We start from the raw sequence: 24,295 nt of genomic DNA, 5'->3' as shown, positions 1-24,295 counted from the left end.
GACGAAACGTCTGACCCAAGAGTTCAAAAAAGTGGAGTTCGTCCAGATTCCGAGAAGCCAGAATATGGCTGCAGATGAAGTTTCAAAGATAGCCTCGTCGGAAGAAATTAAATCAGGGACGGGTTTGATGATGGATATACAAAGAAGCCCCAGCATAGAAGAAATCTCAACATTCGCGGTCAGGGGCACGAATAGCTGGATGACGCCTATCATGTCCTTTCTTCAGGATGGCCATCTGCCCCAAAACACAGATGAAGCTAGGAAGATCAAGAAGAGATCCGCCAGATTCACAATTCTCAATGATACTTTGTACAAAAGAGGTTTCTCCATGCCCTACTTGAGGTGTGTCGACGAAGGAGAGGCCGAATACGTCCTGAAGGAGGTCCATGAAGGGATCTGTGGAGATCACGCAGGCCCAAAATCCCTGGTAAGAAAAATTATGCGAGCAGGTTACTTCTGGCCGACCATGCAAGATGACTCAACAAAGTTCGTCAAAAGATGTGACAAATGTCAAAGGTTCGGGAATGTCCAACGGCTCCCGTCAGAAAAGCTGACGATGATAACGTCTCCATGGCCATTCGCACAATGGGGAATCGACATCGTTGGCCCGCTACCTCAAGGCAAAGGTCAGGTAAAATTCTTACTAGTTGCTATTGATTATTTCACTAAATGGGTTGAGGCAGAGGCATTGACAACCATCACCGAGGCCAAAATCCAGGGGTTCGTATGGAAGAACATAATTTGCAGGTTCGGGATCCTACGGACGATCATATCGGATAACGGACGTCAGTTCGATAGCCAACGTTTTAAGGACTTCTGCTCTGGCTTGGGCATTAAGAACTAGTTCTCATCACCAGGCCACCCACAGTCGAATGGACAGACGGAGGTAACNGATGACGGAATACCAGAAAAGATGACAGACTATTACAATAGAAGGTGAAGCTCAGGAGACTCAACATAGGAGACCTCGTCCTGTGTAAGGTAACCCAGGCAACCAAGGATCCAGCTCAAGGAAAGCTCGGCCCCACGTGGGAAGGGCCATACAAAGTCATTCACTACTCTAGACAAGGCAGCTACCACCTGGAGACCCTAGACGGACAAAGGCTCCAAGACCGTGGAACATTGAGCACTTAAAGAAATATCATCAGTAGATGTAATGGAAAGCCACATTCATTATTCATGATCAATAAATGAATTATTCAGCCAATACTTGTGTATAAAACATGCTTGGGATAACTAACGAAGGCCAAAACAAGAAAAAGCCACAAAATGGCTAAGTAACAAAATTCCGCTTGGATGGATGTAAGTTACTGACGGATACAACGCACTAAGGGTGGTCGAGAAGCCACAAAATGGCTAAGTAAACAAGATTCCGCCTAGACAGATGTAAGTTACTGACGACTACAACGCCACTAAGGGTGGTCGAGAAGCCACAAAATGGCTAAGTAACAAGATTCCGTCTAGACGGATGTAAGTTACTGACGATTACAACGCACTAAGGGTGGTCGAGAAGCCACAAAATGACTAAGTAACAAGATTCCGCCTAGACGGATGTAAGTTATTGACAATTACAAAGCCACTAAGGGTGGTTGAGAAGCCACACAATGACTAAGTAACAAGATTCCGCCTAGACGGACATAAGTTACTGATGGATGTCACTCGGTCAAAAGGCCAAGAAACAGCTAAGTAAGAAACTTCCGCCTGGACGGACGACGAGGATCACTAAAAAGCCAAAAAAGGCTAAGTGATGAAACCTCGCCTAGACAGATACAAATTACTAACATGCATCAAACAAAAAAGCAAGAAGGACGTATAATCACAAATCAAGTAAGTGCCAAAGAAATAAAATTAAAGGCCAGAGGCTAGCAAAGAATAGCCATTGTTTCTACAATTAAAAGCCCATAAACGCTGGGCTAAAAATATTGTCTTCAAATTTGTTTAGCATATAGATTTACAAAAAAAAAAAAAGAAAAAAAAGAGCCCAAAACATGACGAGCACCACAAAAATCTTTTCAAAGAAATTTTTCCAAGTCCTAAACTCGTCAAGCAGCATCGCCGGCAGAAGCATTCTCGGTACGAACGGCCTCATTAGGAGCGTCATCTGGAGCCTCAGCCTCGGTGGCAGACGATTGAACAGCTTCGTCAGCCGCCATCTCTTGATCCACTTCTTCCAGATCAAGTGCCTCCATGTTTACTCCTGAAGGGTGCTTGACGAGGTACCTCCTCAGAACTCGAAGCCCTTGAAGTACCAACTGAAGAGCACGGTATTGTACTCATCAGTAGTCTGGAAGGTAGCTACCGATCTGGCTGCAATAGTTTTAAGGCTTTCCTTAGCAGCTACCAGTTGCTCGTCCTTTTCAACGTTCAGCTGACGCTCCACCCTAAGATCGTCAGTGAGTTTCTTTGCTTGCTCTCTCAGGGTATTGGCAGTGGCCATGGACTCGATGAGGTCCTTCTTCAAACCAGAATTCTCCGCCTCCAACGCCTCCACCCTCGAAGTCAGGGACGCCACCTTTGCCTCTTGAGTAAGATACTCAGAAGCAATGTGGAGGCTCTCCCCCAGAACCTGAAAAGAAGTACAAAGCCTTCAGCGAAAAAAAAAAAAAAAAAAAAAAAAAAAAAAAAAAAAAAAAAAAAAACTTCACCTGAACCAGTTTATGAACGTGGCCAGCAGCGACTGTGTTCAAGGGGACCCCAGAGAAAGCCTTTAAGTCGTCAGCTGTCACCATGCTGTGGGCCCGTTCAACTGCCAGCTTCTCATCGCTCCAGATGGTTGAGCAGCCAACGTCCTCTTTCTCTTTCTCCTTCCCCGACAGGCATGGCCTCTTGGAGACGGGAGTGGGAAGCTCCTCCACTGAAGTGGACGGAAAAGCAGTCCTCGTCACCTCAGTGCCAGAGACGAGGAGAGTGACTGAGGCTGGCGGAGTAGCGGAAAGGCCCTTCCCTACAACATGCACGGTCTTTTTGCCTATATTGGATAAGGGCTCGTCCTTCTTAGCCCTCATCTTGGCGTACATATCTTTGTTGAATTTTGACGTCATCTCTGTCAAAAGAAAAACATTAGGCACGAAGAAAAGCACAAGAAAAGAGAAGGTCAGTACTGACGAAACTAGAACTTACTCTTTTTTCCTTCAATATCAAGGTTCTTCAAAACAAAGGCAGAAGGCTCAGGCCCGATACAGAAGAACGCAAGAGTTCTGGGATTGACGAGATCGTCCCAGTTCTCTATCGTCTGCGCGTACTTGATAGCCTTTTGCACGCGCTCTCTATACCTGCTCTTAAGCTTCGGTCGTCTTTTAACTATAAAAAAAAAAAAAAAAAAAAAAAGAGTGTTAGCAGCCATAATTGGAAGCGCGACGAAATTCAAGAAACAAAGAAGAAATGTTGACGCACCTAAAGTCGGGGTTTCCCACCGACGACGTAACACCGAAAGATCACCCCAAACCTCGCCCGAGGGCGTCTCAAAATCCTCCCCTGACACATAGAAGAATCTGGACTTCCAATACCTGAATGACGAAGGTAATTTCTTGACGATCCTAGTCCCTCTCTCCCAAGGCACTAGTTCATAATACCCATACTCCTTTGACGCTTTCAAACGGTACAAAGACACTAGTTCGTCTACCCTGATCATATCCTCGTCATTAGCTGCCAGCCATATGCCCATACAACTGATTAAAATCCTCCAAGAGTTGGGCATGAGCTGCCCCGGAGCTATACCAAAATGATCAAGCAACTCCATTAGGAAAGGATGGACGGGGAACCTCAACCCACAGATGAAGGCAGCCTCGTAAAAGCATACCTCACCTGGGAAGAAGTGACACGCCCGGTCGTCCACACTGGGCAGACGAACCCTAACCCTATCAGGAAATTGGAATCTATCTCTAAATCTCGCCAACGTGTCTGCATCTAATCCACATTCCTCTCCCTGGGCATAAAAAGCCCTAACCTCTCGAGAGCCAGAGACGGCAGTATCTTCCTCCCCTGGGCCGCCGTTAGACGACAACCCAGTTTCAAGCTCGCTCGACCTAACTTCTGACATACTTACTCGCACTCCAACCTCGTTCACAAACCAATCCAAAGACTGACGAAGCAAAGGCAATAAATCAGCCAAAGCAACACTTAGACAGTTACCCTCAAAAACAAAATCCTCAATATTCGAGAAACCCCCAAAAACCCTCCTAACCGAGCAAAAAGGAATGAAATTGAGGGGCAAGCTACCCTAACCTCAGAGCTACTAAGCATGAAAAATCAAAAGACACAGTAGCAGACTAAATCCCCATAGAATTTAAAAAAAAAAAAAAAAAAAAAGAGGAAAAAAGAAGAAAAAGGGGAAGATTAGAGCCAAAGCCATAACAAAGTAGAGAAGCATAGCACTGGAAAATGAGCGTACCTTGAGGAAATGATAAAAAGAAGAAGCACCACCAGAAGAAGAAGCACCACCACGTCGGTTGCAGAAAAGTTGTAGAGAGAGGTCGCCGGAAAGAATGCTCAAAGCAAATGATTGAAGAATTTTTGAAAAATGTGAACCAAAGGAGGTTTTAAACTGAGGCTTTGGAAAACTGAAAAACCAGCGAGAAGCCCAATAGTCCCACCAAATTAAAGCATTAACTCCACCCACCAGCACGTGCCACGTGTGCCACGATTTACGAAACGCCGCCGCTTTGCATTTACTGCGGATCGAAATCCCAAACGACACTCGTAAACTGTAAAACTCCTCACATTCTATGATCGTCATTTCAATGACGAACATAGAATCGGGGGGCAACTGACGGGACTGACGAAGTTCAAGTACACACGGACGGTACCGTCGACACGGATGAGCCTAAACTCTGGCTAGGTTAGACGATCATACGCTTTACTGACGAATATATCCAAGACCATTCAATGCAGGCAATCAAACCCAAAACGGTTACAAAAACAACTGTACAATCCGTTGAAGGATAGTAATGGCACATTAAACAGCCTCAGACGTTACCAAAAGGAGCATAAAGACCTCCATAACTACACCAACGACTAGAAGCCATAAGAACATATATAAGTCTCCCACCTTGCAAAAGAACAGGTACATACACAAAGAAAATAGCACTAAGAGATTTTTCTAATTCTTTCCAACTACATTGTTCATTTCCTAGACAGCTTCTTTTACTAACTTTGGCATCGGAGGCTTTGTGGCAGGCACCACACCGGTGTTCATTCTTCAAAGGTGTGAAGAATCATCTCCGTCTGACGAACTGTACTGACGAGTTCACACTCATCAGTTTGGGTGAAGAATCATCTCCGTCCGACGAACTGTACTGACGAGTTCACACTCATCACTTTTATTTCTAATACTTGCCCTCTATCTTCCTGACATTCTTTTTATCTTTTCATTTTTCCAATTCAAATATTAATTTTGTTTATTATTTATTTTTAATTCATTTACTATTTTGTCTATATATAAATAATTAAAAATCAGGAGAAAATCCAAATAGATTGTAATTAAAAAAAATAATAAAAAGATTGTAATTTGAATTCCAGTTGTAGTCTAATTTTGTGTTATGTGCCTTATCTAAGTTTTTAAAATTTTGTTCTATAAAATTTTGTTTTAAGTGAATTAATGTTGTGCAAAAGACGAAGAGTTTAATATAAATAAACCATTAAAACTCAATTAAAAAAAAAGTAAATTCGTGTATATCCACAAAAACTTGGTTCGTCCTTCCACCCGTAGGTAGGAAGACTTAGAATTTTCACCAAGGCACTTATCAGTATCCTTGGTTGTCGATCCATCCCATTGGGATGAGGATTAGGTGTCCGTCGGCTTCCTTTTGTAGTGTTTTCACCAAGGCACTTATCAGTATCCTTGGTTGTCGATCCATCCCATTGGGATGATGATTAGGTGTCCGTCGGCTTCCTTTTGTAGTGTTTAGCCTTGAGGTCTTGCTGTAGCATTGGCATTTGTCTTATGCTTATATGTAGGATTGAGCATCCTTCTGCATGGTAGGCCATTGATACATTGCCCCTGGGACGCGTGATGGAACTTTCAACCTTCGGGTTGCGTTGTAGTCCTTTATTAGCATCCCATTCTTAAGGTATTTTATCTGTCTACTTTGGGTCATGGACTTGCCGATGTGACTGAGTGTTACTTCGTCATCAAAATTTTTTTGTGTGTGTGTCCGTCCACCTTTGTTCATGGACCTGCATCCGTCCTTCTTTTTCTTTTTTCTTTTATAATTTTTTTTTATGGACATGCATCCGTTCACTTTCTTTCCCTTTTTTTTTTTTTGGGCTTCATGGACATGCATCCGTCCACTTTCTTTCTTTCTTTTTTTTTTCTTTTTTTTTTTTTTGTACATGCATCCGTCCACTTTTTTATCTTTTTTCTTTCTCTCTGTTTTTTTTTTGGTCCGTCCACTTCTTCTCATGGACTTCATTTTTTTTTTTGGTCCGTCCATGGACTTCAAAATTTATTTTTTTTTTTTTTTTTTTTTTGTCCGTCCACTTGTTCATGGACATAACTTTTTTTTTTTTTTTTTTTTTTTGTTGTTGCGTCCATCCACTTGTTCATGGACATGCATTTTTTCTTTTTGTTGTTGTTGCATCGCATCCCTTTTTTTTTTTTTTTTTTTTGTTGCGTCCGTCCACTTGTTCATTGACATGCAATTTTTTGTTGTTGCGTCCGTCCACTTGTTCATTGACATTCATCATTTTTTTTTTTTGTGTGGATGTCTGTCCACTTTCTTCATGGACATGCATGGACATTTTTTGGTTAATAGACATGCATCCGTCCATTTTTTTGTTAATAAACATGCATTCGTCCACTTTTTTTTTTTTTGTGTGGATGTCATTTTTTGGTCGCGGACTTGTTGAGGTGACTAAGTGCTACCTCGTCACCTTGTTGGTTGTCTACTTGGGGTCGTGGACTTATTGAGGTGACTAAGTGTTACCTTGTCACCTTGTTGGTCGTCCACTTGGGGTCATGGACTTCTTGAGGTGACTAAGTGTTACCTCGTCACATTGTAAGTCGTCCACTTGGGGTCGTGGACTTGTTGAGGTGACTAAGTGTTACCTCATTACCTTGTTGGTCGTCCACTCGGTGTTGTGGACTTGTTGAGGTGACTAAGTGTTACCTCGTGACCTTGTTGGTCGTCCACTTAGGGTCGTGGACTTGTTGAAGTGACCAAGAGTTACTTCGTCACATTGTTAGTCGTCCACTTGGGGTCGTCCACTTGTTGAGGTGACTAAATATTACCTCGTCACCTTGTTGGTCGTCCACTTGGGGTTGTGGACTTGTTGAAGTGACCAAGAGTTACTTCGTCACATTGTTAGTCATCCACTTGGGGTCGTGGACTTGTTGAGGTGACTAAGTGTTACCTCGTGACCTTGTTGGTTGTCCACTTGGGGTCGTGGACTTGTAATTTTCATCATTCTTGGATGATCCATCCACTTTGTGAGAGTGTTTACCCTCTTGAAGTGATCCGTCCATCATGTGAACTTTGTAGGAATGTAGGTAGGAAAACATAGTTGTGTCTGAATGTTCCTCTTATTAATTAAAAAATCATGCATTTGTAGAAAAGTACTTGCCCCCTTGGACTTAAAAACATATTGTAGCGGAAAATTGACTAAGTAAAACTAGTCATTGTAAAAAAAACTAAATAAACTGGGAAATTAGGGAGTGCTGTTGTTCTTCATATTATCTCTACTTGTAGTATTTTCGTAGGTGCTCCGTGTTCTATGGGTGCTGTAGCTTTTTTCCGTCCAGCGTTTTGAGGTGGTAGGTTCCCTTCCTCTACCATGGTCCGTTGCTCTTCTATGTACATGGTCTGCTGATGATCTTCCATCTTCATCATGGCAACGTAGCACTCGTGTTCGGCCACCTGATTTCCTCGTAGCTCTCTAACCCCGTACTCCATAGGAAACTTGATCATTAGGTGGTATGTTGACGTTACCGCCTTCCATGAATTAAGGGTGGGTCGTCCGATGATAGCATTATAAGCGGATAAGCAGTCGACCACAAGGAAAGTCACATCCTTAGTGATCTGTTGAGGATAATCACCTAATATTACTGAAAGCGTGACCGCGCCCAGTGGGAATACCCTCGTACCTCCAAAACCAACCAGCGGAGCATTTGTTAGTATTAACCGTTCTCTATCAATCCTCACCTGCTGGAACGCTGGGTAGTATAGGATGTCTACTGAGCTACCATTGTCGATCAGTACCTGGTGTATGTTGAAGTCCCCCACTCGTAAGGTGACGACAAGCGCGTCATCATGAGGGTGGTGAAGATGTCGAGCATCCTCTTCTGAGAATCCTACGATCGGGATCTCTACCCGTGCTATCTTTTGTACGGAGCCCGTTAGCTGGACGTTATGAACCTTCCTGAGGTATGTCTTTTTGGCCTTCTTGGACGACCCCATAGTTGTCGTGCCCCCTACGATCATTCTTATATCCCCTATAGGTGGTTTGGGGAGCTCATTTTCTCGTCGAGGTGGCTGCTCTTGATGTTGCTGATCCGTCCTTTCCTTGCTGACGAACTTCTGCAATTTTCCCTGTCTAATAAGGGCCTCGATTTGCTGTTTTAAGTCATAGCAGTCAGCCGTATCATGTCCGTGATCACGGTGGAAACAACAATACTTGTCCCTGGATCGCCTATTGGGATCTCCCTTTAACTTTTCTGGAAAGGTTAGGGATCCTTCGTCCTTGATCTGCATTAGTACCTGGTCTATTGGGGCAGTCAACGAGGTGAAATTCGTGAATTTCCCTACAGGGGGCTTGGAGCGTTTGTCATCCTTTCGATCTCGGTCCTGTCGGGCATCTTCTTGCCTCTCTCTTTTTCTTGGCTTTTCGTCTCAAGCCAAAATTGCGTCCTTAGCGTTCATGTACTTAGTAGCCCTGTAGAGGACCTCTAACATCATTTTTGGGCCATTTTTGTATAGAGAGAAAAGGAACTTATCCTTTCGCAACCCATTTGTGAAGGCTACTACTAGTATCTTATCGTTGGATTCATCGATTGAGAGCGCTTCCTTATTGAAGTGTGTTATGTAGGATCTCAGCGTCTCATCCTCTCGTTTCCTGATGCTCATCAAGCATGCTGTGGACTTCTTATACCTATGTCCCCCGATGAAGTGTGTAGTGAACTGAGCGCTTAACTCCTTGAAAGTGCTAATGGAGTTCGGCGTCAGTCGGCTGAACCATACCCTTGCGGGGCCCTTAAGCGTTGTAGGGAAGGCCCTACACATGATCTCATCTGCTACCCCTTGAAGGTGCATTAGGGTCTTGAAGGTCTTTAGGTGATCCAGTGGATCATTTACTCCGTCATAACTGTCTATGTGCGGCATGCGAAATTTATGAGGTAAAGGAAAGGCATTGACGGGGGCAGTGAACAGTGAGTCGATTCTGTTGACTAGATCGTTAAGGTCTCTAGATACTCGTCCTTTGAGAGCGTTCATCATGACTTCCATATGTTCCTTCATCGCCTGCATCTCCGCGACAATAGAGGGTGGAGCCGCGTCCGTGAGGGATGGGACGCTCATGTGTTGCATCTCCGGTCTGCTAGGGGCGTTACTGCCCTCAGGTTTTTCTAGGTTCCTCCTTTCAGCGCTGGTCCCTTCTTGATCTTCTCGTTGGTCATTTGGTGTTGCATTCTTCTGGCGCAGCTATTCTTCCAAGTCGTGGTTCTGTTTGGTTAGGTGCTCCATGGCAACAGCAAGAGTTTGGACTTGTCTCTCTAAAGCCATCGTGGGTGGTTCCTCTCCTTGAACGTTGTTAGTGGTTGCCATAGATCGAGTGAGTACCATGCAACCCTTTTGTCCGGGAAACGATAATATGGCTTACGAATCTCAACTGCGTTTTACACAGACGGCGCCAACTGATGATGCCGAGAAATTCACCAGTGAGCCACACGATACTCGCAAACTCTAAACAGTACCTGCACAATAAAAAGGGGAAGACCTAGCAGAGAGCACCGGTGTGGTGCCCGCCAATTACCCTCCGAAGGTCAAGTCAGAACCTCTTTCAACTCTAGAGTGTTAGAGCAGGGGTAGATTATGCATACCTTTTTCTTGAGGGTCATTGGGTTTTTATAGTAGCGTAGGGTCAGACTCCTTTACTTGCGGAACAAGTCTTTTCCTTACGGAGAAGATACTCATTAATGCATGTATATTCTAGAATTTTACTCATGTTGGGACTCTACAAACCAGGACTAATCGTGTGTCGCAAGTATTTTCCATTTAAGGTTCCTTAGAGACCACATAATAATGGGCTGGATGCTACGTGGCCGTTCGGTTCGTACAAACCACGTCTGTCCGGACCACCTCTGTCCAAATAGCTTTGTCATGCATAATTTTTCCTCTTCATATATGATTATTATTCATTAAATTTTATCTTATAAAGAGAAAGAATAATATTTTGGATAACAAACTTTAAATCCCTCTCTCTCCTTCTTTCTCTCAATTAGATTTTTGTTCTTGTTGAGATACTATCTTGTTAAATAATTAGTAATATTATTTAGTTATTGCTAAAACTTGTTTGATTTGATAGGATAAATTTAGTTGTAATTTCAATTTTCAATTATATTTATAGTAATGAAACAAGTTTTATTAAAAAAAATTGTAATAGTTGTGTGGCAAATTATCATGAAGTAAAATTTTACAAGGTGGAGCCCCAAGCAGAGGGGATGGAGTAAGGAAGTTTTCCATGTCATACGGGATGAGGAATTGAGGATGAGGTAAGACAAAATTATGCAAAACAGGAGTGAAGATTCTATCCTTTGGGCCCACCCTTCCTCATTGTCATCGATGGTGGCTCTACATGTGAAGCAAATGATGTGGCCACCTAAGGCTCCAAGTAGAAAAAAGACCCCCAAATTTTAACTAATAGGATTTTTTTTTTAATATTATAATAGTATTAATTAAATCCAAATATTAGATAATAAATAAAATAATATTTTTTTTATCAAATGAAAAAAAAAGAAAAAAAAATGTTACATCTCCAACATTTTTCACAACACTTTCAGAATAAATCTTAATTGGTAGGTTGTTATTGTGTATTATTGATGACAAAAAATTAATGTCAGTGATGAGTTCAAAATAGAATCAGTAACAAATTAACATCTAAGATTTGTTATGAAAATATTATGAATGTAGCACTTATAGAAAAAAAAGAGCAATACAAAAAAAAAAATTCACAACATTTTTCACAAGTTAAATTGACAAACTTTTACTAGTTTTTATCTAAGTCTATCACTAACATCATTTTTTTACTTACCGTTATCAATCTGCCATATTAACAGGTTTGAAAAGTTTTGTCAAATTTTTTGTCTATAGACTTTAAAAAAAAAAAATCTACATTGTTCATATTAATTAGTAGTAATTTTGCATCTAAAACAAGATAATAGAATTTAAGTAATATTTAATTTTTTAAAAATTGGCCTTAATTTCAGTTTTCGCCTTAAGCCCCCAAATACATTAAGCCGCCCCTGATTGTCATCCCTAATTGCATTGGTTCTTTTAACTCACTAATCACTATTAAGACTAGCTAGAGAAGGTATCTCCTGCACCAAGCTTATGCAACTACTCTCTCACTAACATGTGTATCCCACATGCATATGAAAATTTTGCAGTTTAGCCATAATTTTTTTCCTGTTTCTGCAGCTTCATGTCCAAGAGTGGCCCAATGAACTTTCACTCTTGGCAGATTTGATCGTCTTTACAAAACTAATCATAACAACAATAGTTCCTTGTGTTGGATTGACTATTAAGGAGGCAAGTCTGGATTTGCATGGACGGAACTACGTTGGGGCTGAGGGGGGCCATGCCCCCCCACCCCCACACCCCCCCCAACCTTTGAAAAAAAAAAATCCCTACGTTGGGGCTGAGGGGGGCCATGCCCCCCCACCCCCACACCCCCCCCAACCTTTGAAAAAAAAAAATCCCTAGTTTATATATTGGCATAAAAATTTTTACTTTTGGCTCTAAAATTAATATATTTGGCCCCCCTCTCCCAAACAATTTACAAGCTGAGTCATGAAACCAAAAATGAAAAAAATTATCAAATCATCCCTTTGTTTGGTTGTCCCAAGAATACCAAGAAGAAAAGTTAACTAACATTTGGACAATGCATCTTTGTCAACCTCTAGTATTAATATTCCAACTTTTTAAAATTCTTGAACAAAAAACTTTGCCCCCCCCTAAGTTTGAATTCTGGTTCCGTCCCTGTGGATTTGTAGTATTTCCTCTTGCAAACAGATGAGTCATAATTTAGTTTGATTTACAACTCTTCTCAGACTAAGCATTCCATATTTCCTTTTTCTTATAGAATTTTCTCCTTGGAAGCAGGCTTGGTGTGCTACCAGTACCACTTGAGCTTAAGAAGCTGCTCTAGTTATCGTTGTCTTGTCAATGGCATTAACTCCATTGCTCAATGATGTTGGAAGAAGGGCTGCTGAATTTATTAAGGACAACTTTGATGCAGAGAATGCACGTTACTACTGAAGGCCTCAGCAAATGGTTTAATAAACATAGAAATCATGTTTAGCGTTAAATGTCTTTGTGTGTGTGTGTGCGCAATAAACATTTGATGTATCTTGATTCTTGTTAATGAGTACTAGTCTTTATTCGAGTAGGGAAAAATATCCCTCGTTCCGCTATAGGATTTTATCTTTGTTCTCTATAATTTTGGCCATACTATGTGATGGGCGCATGGAATGATTCTGTGCATTCTAATATTCTATGGACACGTTTGGAAACACTGGCCTTACTAATAGTTAAAACTCCAAAATTTAAAATCAACCCCAAAAGGGAAACTACAGGCGTTAATAAACGACAGAATAGAATGCCAAAGTGATCAATCATGAAATCCTGGATCCAAAGATTAGGTGCATTGAATACTTGCTTCTTGTTCTGGTCCAATACATAAAGTTCAATATATCATAAAAATGTTGCACGCGGTGCACAAAATTCCCACTTTTAAGTGGGTTTGATAGAGGTTAGCCTTTTTGTGTCCAATCATACAATAAGTGAAAAAAACAAGTGATTAAATAAGTAACAAAATCATATTGAATGTTTAATATATCGAGCCTTCAATATCACCCCCAAGAAAGAAATAAAAATAAAGCATCCTCAAAAGAAAATGAATGCAAAAAGATTAAGGCTGTGTTTGTTTTGTGTAAAACGTTTTCCGGAAAATATGTATTTTCCGGAAATGCTATTTTTCGGAAAAGGAAAATATTTTTAAGTGTTTGGTTGAATTATGAAAATTGTTGTGGAAAATATTTTTATGCGTTTGGTTGTATTAGGAAAATGCTATTTTCCGGCATCAAATTCCGGCAACAACACAACCAAACTCCGGCAGCAACAACAACAACACAACCAAACAACAACAACAACAACAACAATAATAATCAGTTCATTAAACAACAACAACAACAATAATAATCAGTTCATTAAAAAAAAAAACAACAACAACAATCAAATTAAAAATACAACAACAACAAAATCAAATTAAAAAAAAAAAAAAAAATCTGAGAGATCGAGGAAGAGAGAGCGTGGAGGCGATGGGTGTGATGGCGCGATCGCGATGGGCTCTGGGCTTGGAGGCGATGGCGCGATGGAGGAGACGACGCGATCGAGGAGACGACGCGATCGAGGAGGCGATGGCGCGATCGACTGGTCGACGACGTGCGATGGCGCGATGAGGAGGCGATGGCGCGATCGACTGGTCGACGATGTGCGATGGCGCGATCGAGGAGACGACGAGGTGCGATGGCGCGACTCGTGGGTTTCGCCGACGCGGTGCGACTGGTGGGTTCGTGGTTCGAAGGTCGCCGGCGATGGGCTCTGGGCTTGGAGCGCCGGTTCGTGCTCTCTCTGGGTCGGTGCTCCTTTCTCTCTTTTCCGGTTCGTTCTCCTTTCTCTCTTTTCTTTCTCTCTTTTCCGGTGTGCTCCTTTCTCTCTTTTCCGGAAAATTTGATTTGAAGTGAAAATAAGGCCGGAAATGAATTTCACCCGTTTTTGGCCTTATTTTCGGTCAAACGGAAATCAATTTCCGTTGACCCAATTTTCCCAAGCACCCAAACACAACAATTTTCCGGAAATTGATTTCCGGAAGTGGTTTGAAGTTGAAACAAACACAGCCTAAAAGACAAATCACAAGACAATTTAAAGGAAGAACTCAAACATTACTTTGTTGTTATAATTGGACATCTGGATCTTGTCACTTCCTGCCACAATAAAACAAGAAGCAGGCTTTTTCCCATCAAAAAGCCCTAATGTCATTCAAAACTCTATTCAGGTTGCGTCTGGCAGCACATTTACCCTCAGTACTCGCTCCTTAGATCTTAGTCTACTGTTGTGCACGAAAAAGTTGCAGTTTTTTCATTTTTTTTTTTAATTGATGCATCCTTTTAAACGTTCATCCCTTTATCTCCAGGTGATGACGAATCAGCTCCTAAAAGATATCAACCCGTGTGTCAGGGACACCAGGTAAGCAGTAGTGCATGGAGTCCTGACCTCAGATTGCCACTGCATCCTTCTTTCCTAGTCAAATTTCTGGGCGTGCTTCCACTCTGAACTCACTCAAATGAGTCCGGACAAGCCATTGAATCTCTGTGCCCTGCAAAATTTATCAGATGATTCAGATGTCCTGCTTCTTTGTTCACATCATTGTTTTTGGGATCAAACTACAAGTAAAGCTGCCCAGGTATCAATATCTAATCTGGCTCAGAAAAGGATGCGGAGGAGAAAAGAAAGACTCAACTTTTATCTTTTCATTTTTTCCGTTGGAAAAATGTCAACTTTAACAAATGTTCATATTGATTAAATTTCAAGCCATGATAAGAAATCGAAATTTGTCATGAAATTTTTGTCTATACCAAGTTAAGACAATGGCAACTTGAAAGAAATTATAGCCTACAGGTATTGCGAAAGTGCAGGCTTCTTGAATGATTTTAAAATTGACATGATCAACATTGGTATTGCAAAACAAATTGAAATAGTAGTTGAGAGCATTTTCAATGGTTGAAACTGAACTTTTTAGTCTAAATTCCATGTCTATACACCGTTATCTCCCACAAAGAGAGGACAAAGTAAGCAAAATTTAAAGCAACCAAGTTCAAATATGCATGTTTGAAAACATGAGAAAGCACAAACAAATAACCAAAAAAAAAAAAGCCCACTCTCACATTTTCACAAACACTTGTTAATGCACTTGAAATTTCAATTCTTAGTTAGTGGCAAACAGATTTACACCTCTTCCTTTAAAAAGCAATTGCTTTTGACTTTCCCTTTCCCCTTCTTTCCTCCAACGACCTAGGCATCAAAGGAATATTTTCATTTATCAATCAAGTAAACGAAAAGTCATATATTGCAATAACGGGAAAACATGAAACATCTAATAAATTTAATAAAAAAAGAAAGAAAAGAAAGGGGTTTGAAATACTTGCAAGAGCTCTAATGACTGAAGAGCCAAAAACTTATTTATCTAGTTTATGAGTTTATGTTTAGAATGTTATAGAATGGTCCCCTCCTTTCTCTGAGTTTATGCTTAGAATCTATAGAATGGTCCCATCCTTTCTCTGAGTTGTGATGGAAGAACAGCTAAAAAATCCTTGATTTTCTACTACTAGTCTCTCTCTATTCTTCTTCTCCCCTTTCTTTATTTTCTCAATGTGCTTGAGTAGACTAGATAGCAATCCCTTGATTTTGCTAGCAGTCCCTATATTTTCGTTGGAAATCTCCTCATACTAATCTTTCTTACTTTCTAGACTCTCTCTTTCTGTGTTCTCTATATCTGTTGCAAAAAAGTGTGAATGAAAAGACAAAACAATCCCCCACTCCCTTTAAGTGTAAATACATTTCTAGACACAAACATCTTACCATTTAAGCTTAAAATCAACCTTATCTCTCATGTAGTATATAATCAAAGATTTATTACCTTCCTCATCTAATCTCCACTCTGTCTCTAGGGTTTTCCTTTTGGTGCTTTTATGTTCTGCTATTCTTTTCTCTCCTACGGTTTGTACTCAATAAAATGTAACCATTTGATTTGATTCCACTTATCTCAAAATCTAGGTGGGGTAATAGTTAGGAGTTTTTGGAGCTCAAATTCAGTTTGTTTGTTGCATGCCACTCTTCTATTTGTCTATCCATTCCCGATTAGTTGCTATGGCCGAGACGGATTCTGTGAAGACAGTTGAGGGAGGAAGAGGAAGATGGTGAAAGAGAAATATTGTTTTGCTAGAAGCTGCTAGAATTATCATTCTTTGAATGATAGAGATTAAAAGTCTTTAATAAGACTCTTAATATGCCACTGAATTGGGTGTTATGTATATCAAAGTAAGTTTCATGTCATCCTTGATTCAAATTTGTACATCTTTGGCAGCATTAATCTGCTTTCTTTACCTCCACATCGGGTAATAGCCCTTACATCACCTCCAAATCCGGTAACAACAATAATCAACTTTTATAGTAGAGAAGTTCTTAGTCTTAATCTTAACCATCCTCTTACTGGTCTGAAGAGTAGGGTTGGTATCAAAAACATAAAGATTCCTAGACGCAATCCTCACACAACCGTGTTGGATGGTAAAATATGTGTAAGATGGTTTCCATCTTGATTATTATCCAGAAACTTCTAGATGGATTTAGGTTTTCAGGCCACTCATAGCAACATGGTAACATTTGAAAAATCCTCCTAATAAGATTGACCCCCACTCAATTAGATTTACTGACTACTGTACTCCTTGCCAAAAAGCAAATTCTCATTGTCACTACTATTGTGGATTGCGTTTCATATAAAATCTATTACTTTGACTTGACCAAATATAAGTGGAAGATGGAAGACTGGGGTTGGGTTGTGCCAACAGAAGTTACGAGAGTACTAGCAGTTGGTAATACTCTGTATTGGCTGAATGCTTCTCCTCTTCCTCACCGATGCTGTTGGCGTCATATTCGCATCGAAGGAATAGACTTGAAAACTCATTTATAGCTTTATGGACAGCTCAATACTCATAGGGTTTATGATCAGAGCATTGACACCAGCAAAGAATTTTATCATGTGATTCCACAATATTTTCTTAACCTATTTGATCAAAACTTGTGCATTTTCTTTTACATTTTCATCCTCAAAAAGGGCACTGCTAAGCCATACATATTTCACTGCCTCATCCTTGACATCTTCCGTAACGGAAATGAAGATTTGAAAATTTCAATTGTGTCCTACCAATGGTACAAATTCAGTATGTTTCTGCCTATTCGAGATTGTTTGTTGTAGTAAGTTTTCTCCATGTTTCTCTGTATATTTCTTTCCTTATTAAGTGTTTAGGCTAAGCACTAACAAGTAATCTAGTCTTTGCATAATTTCATCTTACGAAAGCTTAGAGAAAGAAAGAGGAGAGGTGGAAGAGAGAGAAAGGAGATACTAAAACGATTTCTCAATTTTAATTAAAAGGACGTTGATCCACTTTTTTTTTTTTTTCCTTAAAAAAAAATTTAGATACCAAAATGATANTTTCTTTCTTTATTAAAGTGTTTAGGTAAGCACTAACAAGGTAATCTAGTCTTTGCATAATTTCATCTTACGAAAGCTTAGAGAAAGAAAGAGGAGAGGTGGAAGAGAGAGAAAGGAGATACTAAAACGATTTCTCATTTTAATTAAAAAGGACGTTGATCCACTTTTTTTTTTTTTTTCCTTAAAAAATTTAGATACCAAAATGATACCATTTGAACCTGATATTAAAAATTATAATGAGTCCAAAATGACATCAGTTTCCCAAAAAAAAAAAGAAAAAAAGAAAACTCAAATGAAACAACATCATTTCTAACTCACTTAACCTAAACCCTATTTTTCCTCCTTCCTTTGCCTCTCTCACTTTCACATTAAACTGGTACTCTCTCTCTCTCTCTCTCTCTCTCTCTCTCTCTTCAAATTTCTTGTATTTTAGAACTGAAGCATGATTATATATATATATATATATATGGGGTTGGTTCGATTTCTCTTTGGTTTGCAAATCTTGCCGCCGACCACCACACCAATCGACTTCGGTACGGAAAACCTTCTGAACACCACGTTGAGAACCTTCGGTGAAGCTTTCAGTGGCCGGATTGGCGTGGTTCCTAGCGGTTTTGTTGGCGCGGTGAGTTTTGAACATGAACATGCCAAATAATGTCCACTTATAAGCTTTTGTAAGATCAAGTTATGCAAAGACTAGATACACATTCATGTTTGTTGTTACTTGTTAGTGCTTTAGCCAAAACACCAGATAAGAAAAGGGGTCTAGACTGAAACATGAAAATAACTTACCTCAACAAACAATCTGAATAGGTAAAAGTATACTGAATTCATACCATGGGTAGGACACAATTGAAAATTTCAAATTTTCATTCCCGTTATGGGAAATGTTGGGATGAGGTGGTAAAATCTGTATAGCTTAGCAGTGCCAATTTTTTGGATGAAAGTGTAAAAGACAAGGCAAAATTTCTAATCACTTAGATTAGAAAAACATTGTGGATTAAATGATAAAATTGCTCATTGTTATCAGTGTTTTGATCATGAACCCTATAAGTATCAAGCCATCCATAGAGCTGTACATGAGTTTCCAAGTCTATTCCTTCAATGCAAATATGACACTGACAACATCAATGAGGAAGCGAAGAAGTATACAGCCAATATAGAGTACTACCAACGGTTAGTACTATTGTAACTTCTGTCGACACATCCCACCTCAGTCCTATCTTCCACTTATGTTTGGTCAAGTCAAAGTAATGGAATTTACATGAAATACGATCCACACAGGTAGTGACAATGAGAATTTTCATTTTGGCAAGGAGTATAGTAGATCTAATTGACCAAGTGTCAATTTTATCATGAAGATTTTTCAAATGGTACCATGTTGTAGTGAGTGACTGAAAACCTCCATCTAGCTAGAAGTTTCTAGATAATAATCTGGATGGATACCACCGCACCGCACACATATATTTACCGTTCAACACGGCTATGTGAGGGTTGGCGTTTAGGAATATTCATGTTCCAATACCTACCCTACCTACTTTTTATACTATTAAGAGAATTGTTAAGATCAAGCCTAAAACTTCTCTACTATAAAAGTTGATTTGTTGTTACTGGATTTAGAGGTGAAGTTAGGGTTGTTACCCAATACGGAGGGAAATGAAGCGAATTAATACCTCCAAAGACGTACACATTTGAATCAAGAATGATATGAAATTTACATTGATATGGTTGGCACACAAACATGATTCGGTGGCATATTAAAAGTCTAATTAAAGACTTTTAATCTCTATCATTCAATGAATGATAGTTTGCGCAACTTCAAAAAACAATATTTCTCTTTCACCATCTTCCTCTTGCTCCCTCAACCGCTTAGATTTCGCCGAATTCTTGTTGGCCATAGCAACTAATCGGGAATAGACAAAAAAGAGAACAACGGAATGAAACAAGCAAACTGAATTCGAACTCCAAAAACTCCTAATGACTACTCCACCCTAGATAGAGGAGAGCCGGTCGAGAGAGAAAGGAGATACTAAACGATTTCTCAATTTTAACTAAAACGATGTCGTTCCACCTTTTTTTTTTTTTTTTTAAATTTAGATACCAAATGATGCCGTTTCGAAGCTTATATTAAAAAATTTTAATGGGTCCAAAATGACATCATTTTGTATCAAAAATTTAAAAAAAGAAAAAAGAAAAAAAAGAAACTTAAATGAAACAACATCATTTCTAACTCACTTAACCTAAACCCTATTTTTCCTTTTTCTTCTTCTTTGCCTTTCTCACTTTCACGTTAAACTAGTATTCTCTCTCTCTCTCTCTCTCTCTCTCTCTCTCTCTCTCTCTCTCTCTCCATCTTCCTCTTCCTCTTCCTCCCTCAAACGCTTAGATTTCGCCAAATCCTTGTTGGCCATAGCAACTAATTGGGAATGGATAGAAAAGAGAACAGCAAAACGAAACAAACAAACTGACTTCAAGCTCCAAAAACTCCTAACGATTACTCCATCCTAGATTTTGAGATACGTGGAATCAGTTCAGAGGGTTACACTTGGGAGAGAGCACAAACAGTAAGAAAGAAGAGCAGAGCAGAGCATAAAAGCACCGAAAGGAGGAAGAGAGTGGATATTACATGAGAGATGAGATTGATTTTACGCTCAAAGGGTAAGATGTTTTTGTCTAGAAATGTATTTACACTTAAAGGAGAGTGGGGGACTATTTTATCTTTTTATTCACACTTTTTCACCATAGATACATAGAACACAAACAGAGAAAGTCTAGAAAGAAAGAAAGAATAGTATAAGGAAATTGCCAACAAAAATCTAGGGACTACTAGCAAAATTGAGAGATTGCTATCTACTCAAACACGTAGAGAAAAATAAAGAAACGAGAGAGCAAGAATAGAGAGAGACTAAAAGCAAAAAATAAGGATTTTTTTTAGCTATTTTTCCATCACAAATTGCAGGACATGGTAGAATCTGAGAAAAGAGAAGATTTGAAAAGAAAGAAAAGAATAGAACACTCAAAAATCTGATAATTACAAGGAGGGATATCAGTGCATAAAAATTTCATAAACAAAGAAACAAACTTGAATTTATAAAACATGTAAGCCACAGGGTTCATATTTAAAATTATAAACATGAATTATGGGGAGGGATCACAGAGCATGAACAAATCTTTCTATAGTGGTGTTGTACCCATATTTTGGCTTGCGCTCGACATTATCCCCCAATCGTTGAGGGTTTTTTGCTTGGCGACACGTGTTTGGTGCAAAAATGCAAGAAGCGTGTACACTTTTACAAAACTAGGGTGAAGAGTGTACGAGTGAACTTCCTTAGTTATATTCACTTTTAGGAATCGCCACCAACCATTGAGATTCTAAGGTGTAATTGGTCAACTAAATCTAATTAAATTTATTTCCTAATTTTAACTAAGAAAACCCTAGGGCTCTTAAGCTAAACTAGAAAATAAAAGGATCATGATTTTAAAAACTGAATCGGGGAAAAATTGTTTCTGCAACCGGTTCCCGATTTTTAACCAATTTTAGGGGTTTTTTTTTGGGATCAGACTAGGCCGAACATACCAGTTCGGTCTGGTTTTCAAAACCATGAAAAGGATGTCTCAATCCAGAAAACATGGATTCAAAAGCTTAGTTACATGTGTAAAAGGTGTCAGGCATCCCACAACACCTATCCAAATGGATAGTACCTCATTTCAAATTTAATTTTAAAACTCACCATTTAAATAACATCTAAAATACTTGGCATTAGGTTTTAAAATGATATTAAAATGAAACAATGATCAAACTTATCCTAGGATTGGATGTGAATGAATGAAATTTACAATCCATTCTTGTATGACATGTAAGAAAAGACATGTATCTATCCTAAGATGGCATGTACAAGAATGACATGTAATGTATCCTAGAATGACATGTGGGTAATGACATGTATCTATCCTAAGGTGACATTTGAATGCATGACATGTATTCAGGAATCCTTCCTAAGATGACATGTATATAGGGATCTATCCAAAGATGACACATTAATGAAGTGTATAATCTACCCTAGGGTGACATGTGAATACATCACATGTATCTATCCTAAGATGACTTGTGAGAAGTGACATGCATCAATCCTAAGATGGCACGGGAAAAATGGCATGTATTTATCCTAGGATGACATATGGATGCATGACAATATCTAAATGCAAGGGCATGTGAACAATTTATTTTATAAAAATATTTACTAAGTATATGATAGCATGACATACTCTAGGAATGTAAATTACATAAGGAATTACATATAGCTAACCTCGTTCCAAATCATAGCATACTAATTGCAATTTTGCAAATCCTTTTCCCAAAGTATCTTATCTCATGCAAGAGACACAAAGAAATGACAAGAAAATAAATATTAGATTTCTAAGAGATGCTAAAACAACGTCATTGACAAATTATTAATCTTGAAGAAATCTTTATGTTTTGGAAAAAAAATGGTTAAAGATGAATTTTTGGAAGTTTTTGAGGTCAATTTGTGATTTCAAAAAGTTTCAAGGTTGAAATATAATTTGGAAAAGTTTTAGGTCAGATTGTAATTTTGGAAAGTTTCAGATCACAATGAATTTGGAAAAAATTTTGGGGCCAAATTTCAATTCAGAAAAGTTTTGGGTTGAAATGTATTTTGGAAAAGCTTCAGGTTAAAAGTTTAATTTTATGAAAGGTTTTGGGGTTGAAAGTTTAATTTTGGAAAGTTTTGGGGTTAAAAGTTTAATTTTTTAAAAGTTAAAAAATCACAATGTAATTTTAAAAAGGTTTGGGTTGGTTTGTAATTTTTGAAACATGCTTGACTTGTGGATCCCGATTGGGCCCTTGTGGTGGAATGGATTGGATTTAAAAAGGAGCTTGATTTTTGGGTTTGGCTTAACTATGATTTTAAAAAGGCTGGTGGGCTTGTGCGTGTGATTTTTTAGATTGGGTCTGGGTGAAGCTAAATTTTAATGTGGGCTGGAGCTTAGAGGAATTCGGATTGAGCCTAAAGGAGAGAATTCGCTTGGGATTTTTAGTGGAGTGGGCTTATGTGATTTTTAGTTTTAGATGGTAGCTGACCCAAATGGGTCCAATCCGGTCCAAACCCAAACTCCACTCAAACTATTAAAAGAAATATCTATGGACCAATAACAGAACGCCACCTCACCATCTTATCTTTTCTCTTAAACTTAAACGGTAAACCCAAATCAGATTAAGCCTTAAGCCTCTCCCTATCTCTCTTCTCTCCATATCTGAATTAAACCCACGACCTCCACGGCCGGAGCTTCAAAGCTCAACGCAAGCCACCAACACCGTGGCTCTCTCCCTTTCTGCTGTTGTTCTTTAATTTATGGCCGAAAGTTTCTCTTTTTATTGCCTGCCTGTTTGTGGGTTTGGGGATTTGGTTTTATTTTTTGGGGTTTCATGAATTGGAAAAAGAAGGGATTTTGATTTGGGTTTGGGGTTGTTAAGAGAGAAAGGATTTTTGTTTCGAGTTTTGGGTGTTCAAAAGGTTGGATTTTTGGCTTGGGTGTGGCTATGTTTTTGCGTTGGGATTTTGAGGCTTAGGGTTTTCTATAGCCGGATGTGTGTGTGCTGTGTTCATGTGATGGTTTTGCTATGGATGTGTATCTTTGTTTTATGTAATGCTTGTGAACACGAGTTGTGTGTAAAAATGGTAGCTTGTGTGCTCTGTGTCTTGTGAACATGTAGAAATAAAAATACACTAGGTACCTAAAGCTTAGGCAGAACTAGCAATTAGCAAACACTTAAGAAAAGAGTGGATATTACCCTCTTAGTGCTACACTTGACTTTCCTTTGTGTATATTCTGCTTTTACTCCTGGTCTTGTCTGTGTGCTTTGTTGATAGCTGAAAAAGGAACAAGCTTTGAGTTAGATTTGGAGCTAAAAATTGAAAAGAAAGATGAGAGAGTGAGAACAAAGTAAGAAAGATATTATTGGGATGTCTCTGCTCTGCTTTTTCTTCTTCTTCTCTTCACTTTTCTTTGATACTGATCTTTGTTGTTGCTGCTGCTTGTGCCTCTTGTTGAAAAGGAATGACCTTCAATGCAAAAAGGAAGGAACTTTCTGTGTGAGAAGAAAAATTAGACATTCTGATGGGGTGTGTTCAAAGAGTGGGTGTTTTTTAAAGGGTGGCTGTCTAAAATAGAAAAAATAGGATTTTATACTAAAACAAAATAGACGATAATACAAAGAAAAATAGGAAGGTCAGAGGACAGAACGGAAGTGAGGAGGGTGGGAATCTCAGGACTAGGGATTTGGTTTTGTGCCTCCTAAGGCTGCTGATTGATGCTGCCTCCCAGGGGAGCAGATTGTTGGTCTGTCTTTGTGAATAGGAGAAAGAGATCTATTTATATGGGCTCTCTAAAGGGTTGAAGGCTACACAACTCTTAATTTATCAAACTGGACTGCAGTGCACTCAAAGAATTGTGTCATCGACTTTAAATCAGCACTTGGTAATTTAATAAATCTTCACATCCCCTTATATCATGTATTAAAGGAGCTTCCATGGAAGGAAATAAATGCAATTATTTAGTATCACATTTATGTTCAAGTTTAAATTCTTATTTATTAGCATTAATTTTTAATTTTTTCAATCAATTTCCTGACTATTCCTTAGCTACTATTCCTGTAGCTGTTATCATAAACATGTGACACAAATTCAATGCTATTGATATTAAACCTATCACAATTAGGAATAACGGTATAGTTGGTTAGATATTGTATATTAAGTTTCCTAATTGAATTCAAATACACGATGACATTTACCAATAA

General features: G+C 39.1%; 2 protein-coding genes and 1 long non-coding RNA gene across 3 annotated transcripts; all 3 read right to left on the bottom strand.

The window, feature by feature from the left end:
* Positions 1–7,664: 7,664 nt before the first annotated feature.
* On the bottom strand, positions 7,665–8,687 carry LOC111990332 (uncharacterized). Its single transcript, XM_024022117.1, has one exon. The coding sequence runs from the start codon at positions 8,685–8,687 to the stop codon at positions 7,665–7,667; it is 1,023 nt and encodes a 340-aa protein (XP_023877885.1).
* A 138-nt stretch (positions 8,688–8,825) lies between these two features.
* On the bottom strand, positions 8,826–9,518 carry LOC136068227 (uncharacterized). The gene has a single exon (XM_065775107.1). The coding sequence runs from the start codon at positions 9,516–9,518 to the stop codon at positions 8,826–8,828; it is 693 nt and encodes a 230-aa protein (XP_065631179.1).
* Positions 9,519–14,131: 4,613 nt separating this feature from the next.
* LOC111990331 (uncharacterized) lies at positions 14,132–24,071 on the bottom strand. The gene is made up of 3 exons (XR_002880633.2): positions 21,786–24,071; positions 15,222–15,281; positions 14,132–14,586 (listed from the first exon to the last, which is right to left on the bottom strand). It is a non-coding gene; the product is annotated as an uncharacterized LOC111990331 (long non-coding RNA).
* Positions 24,072–24,295: the final 224 nt, after the last annotated feature.

The sequence above is a fragment of the Quercus suber genome, unplaced genomic scaffold (genome assembly GCF_002906115.3).
Source record: "Quercus suber isolate HL8 unplaced genomic scaffold, Cork oak 2.0 scaffold_105, whole genome shotgun sequence".
Taxonomy (NCBI): domain Eukaryota; kingdom Viridiplantae; phylum Streptophyta; class Magnoliopsida; order Fagales; family Fagaceae; genus Quercus; species Quercus suber.
This window is presented reverse-complemented; position numbering and strand designations above follow the sequence as displayed.

What these genes read in the sequence shown, in the direction of transcription:
- LOC111990332 (XM_024022117.1), bottom strand. Translation starts at nt 8,687, where the DNA reads ATGCAGATCAAGGACGAAGGATCCCTAACCTTTCCAGAAAAGTTAAAG.
- LOC136068227 (XM_065775107.1), bottom strand. Translation starts at nt 9,518, where the DNA reads ATGCAACACATGAGCGTCCCATCCCTCACGGACGCGGCTCCACCCTCT.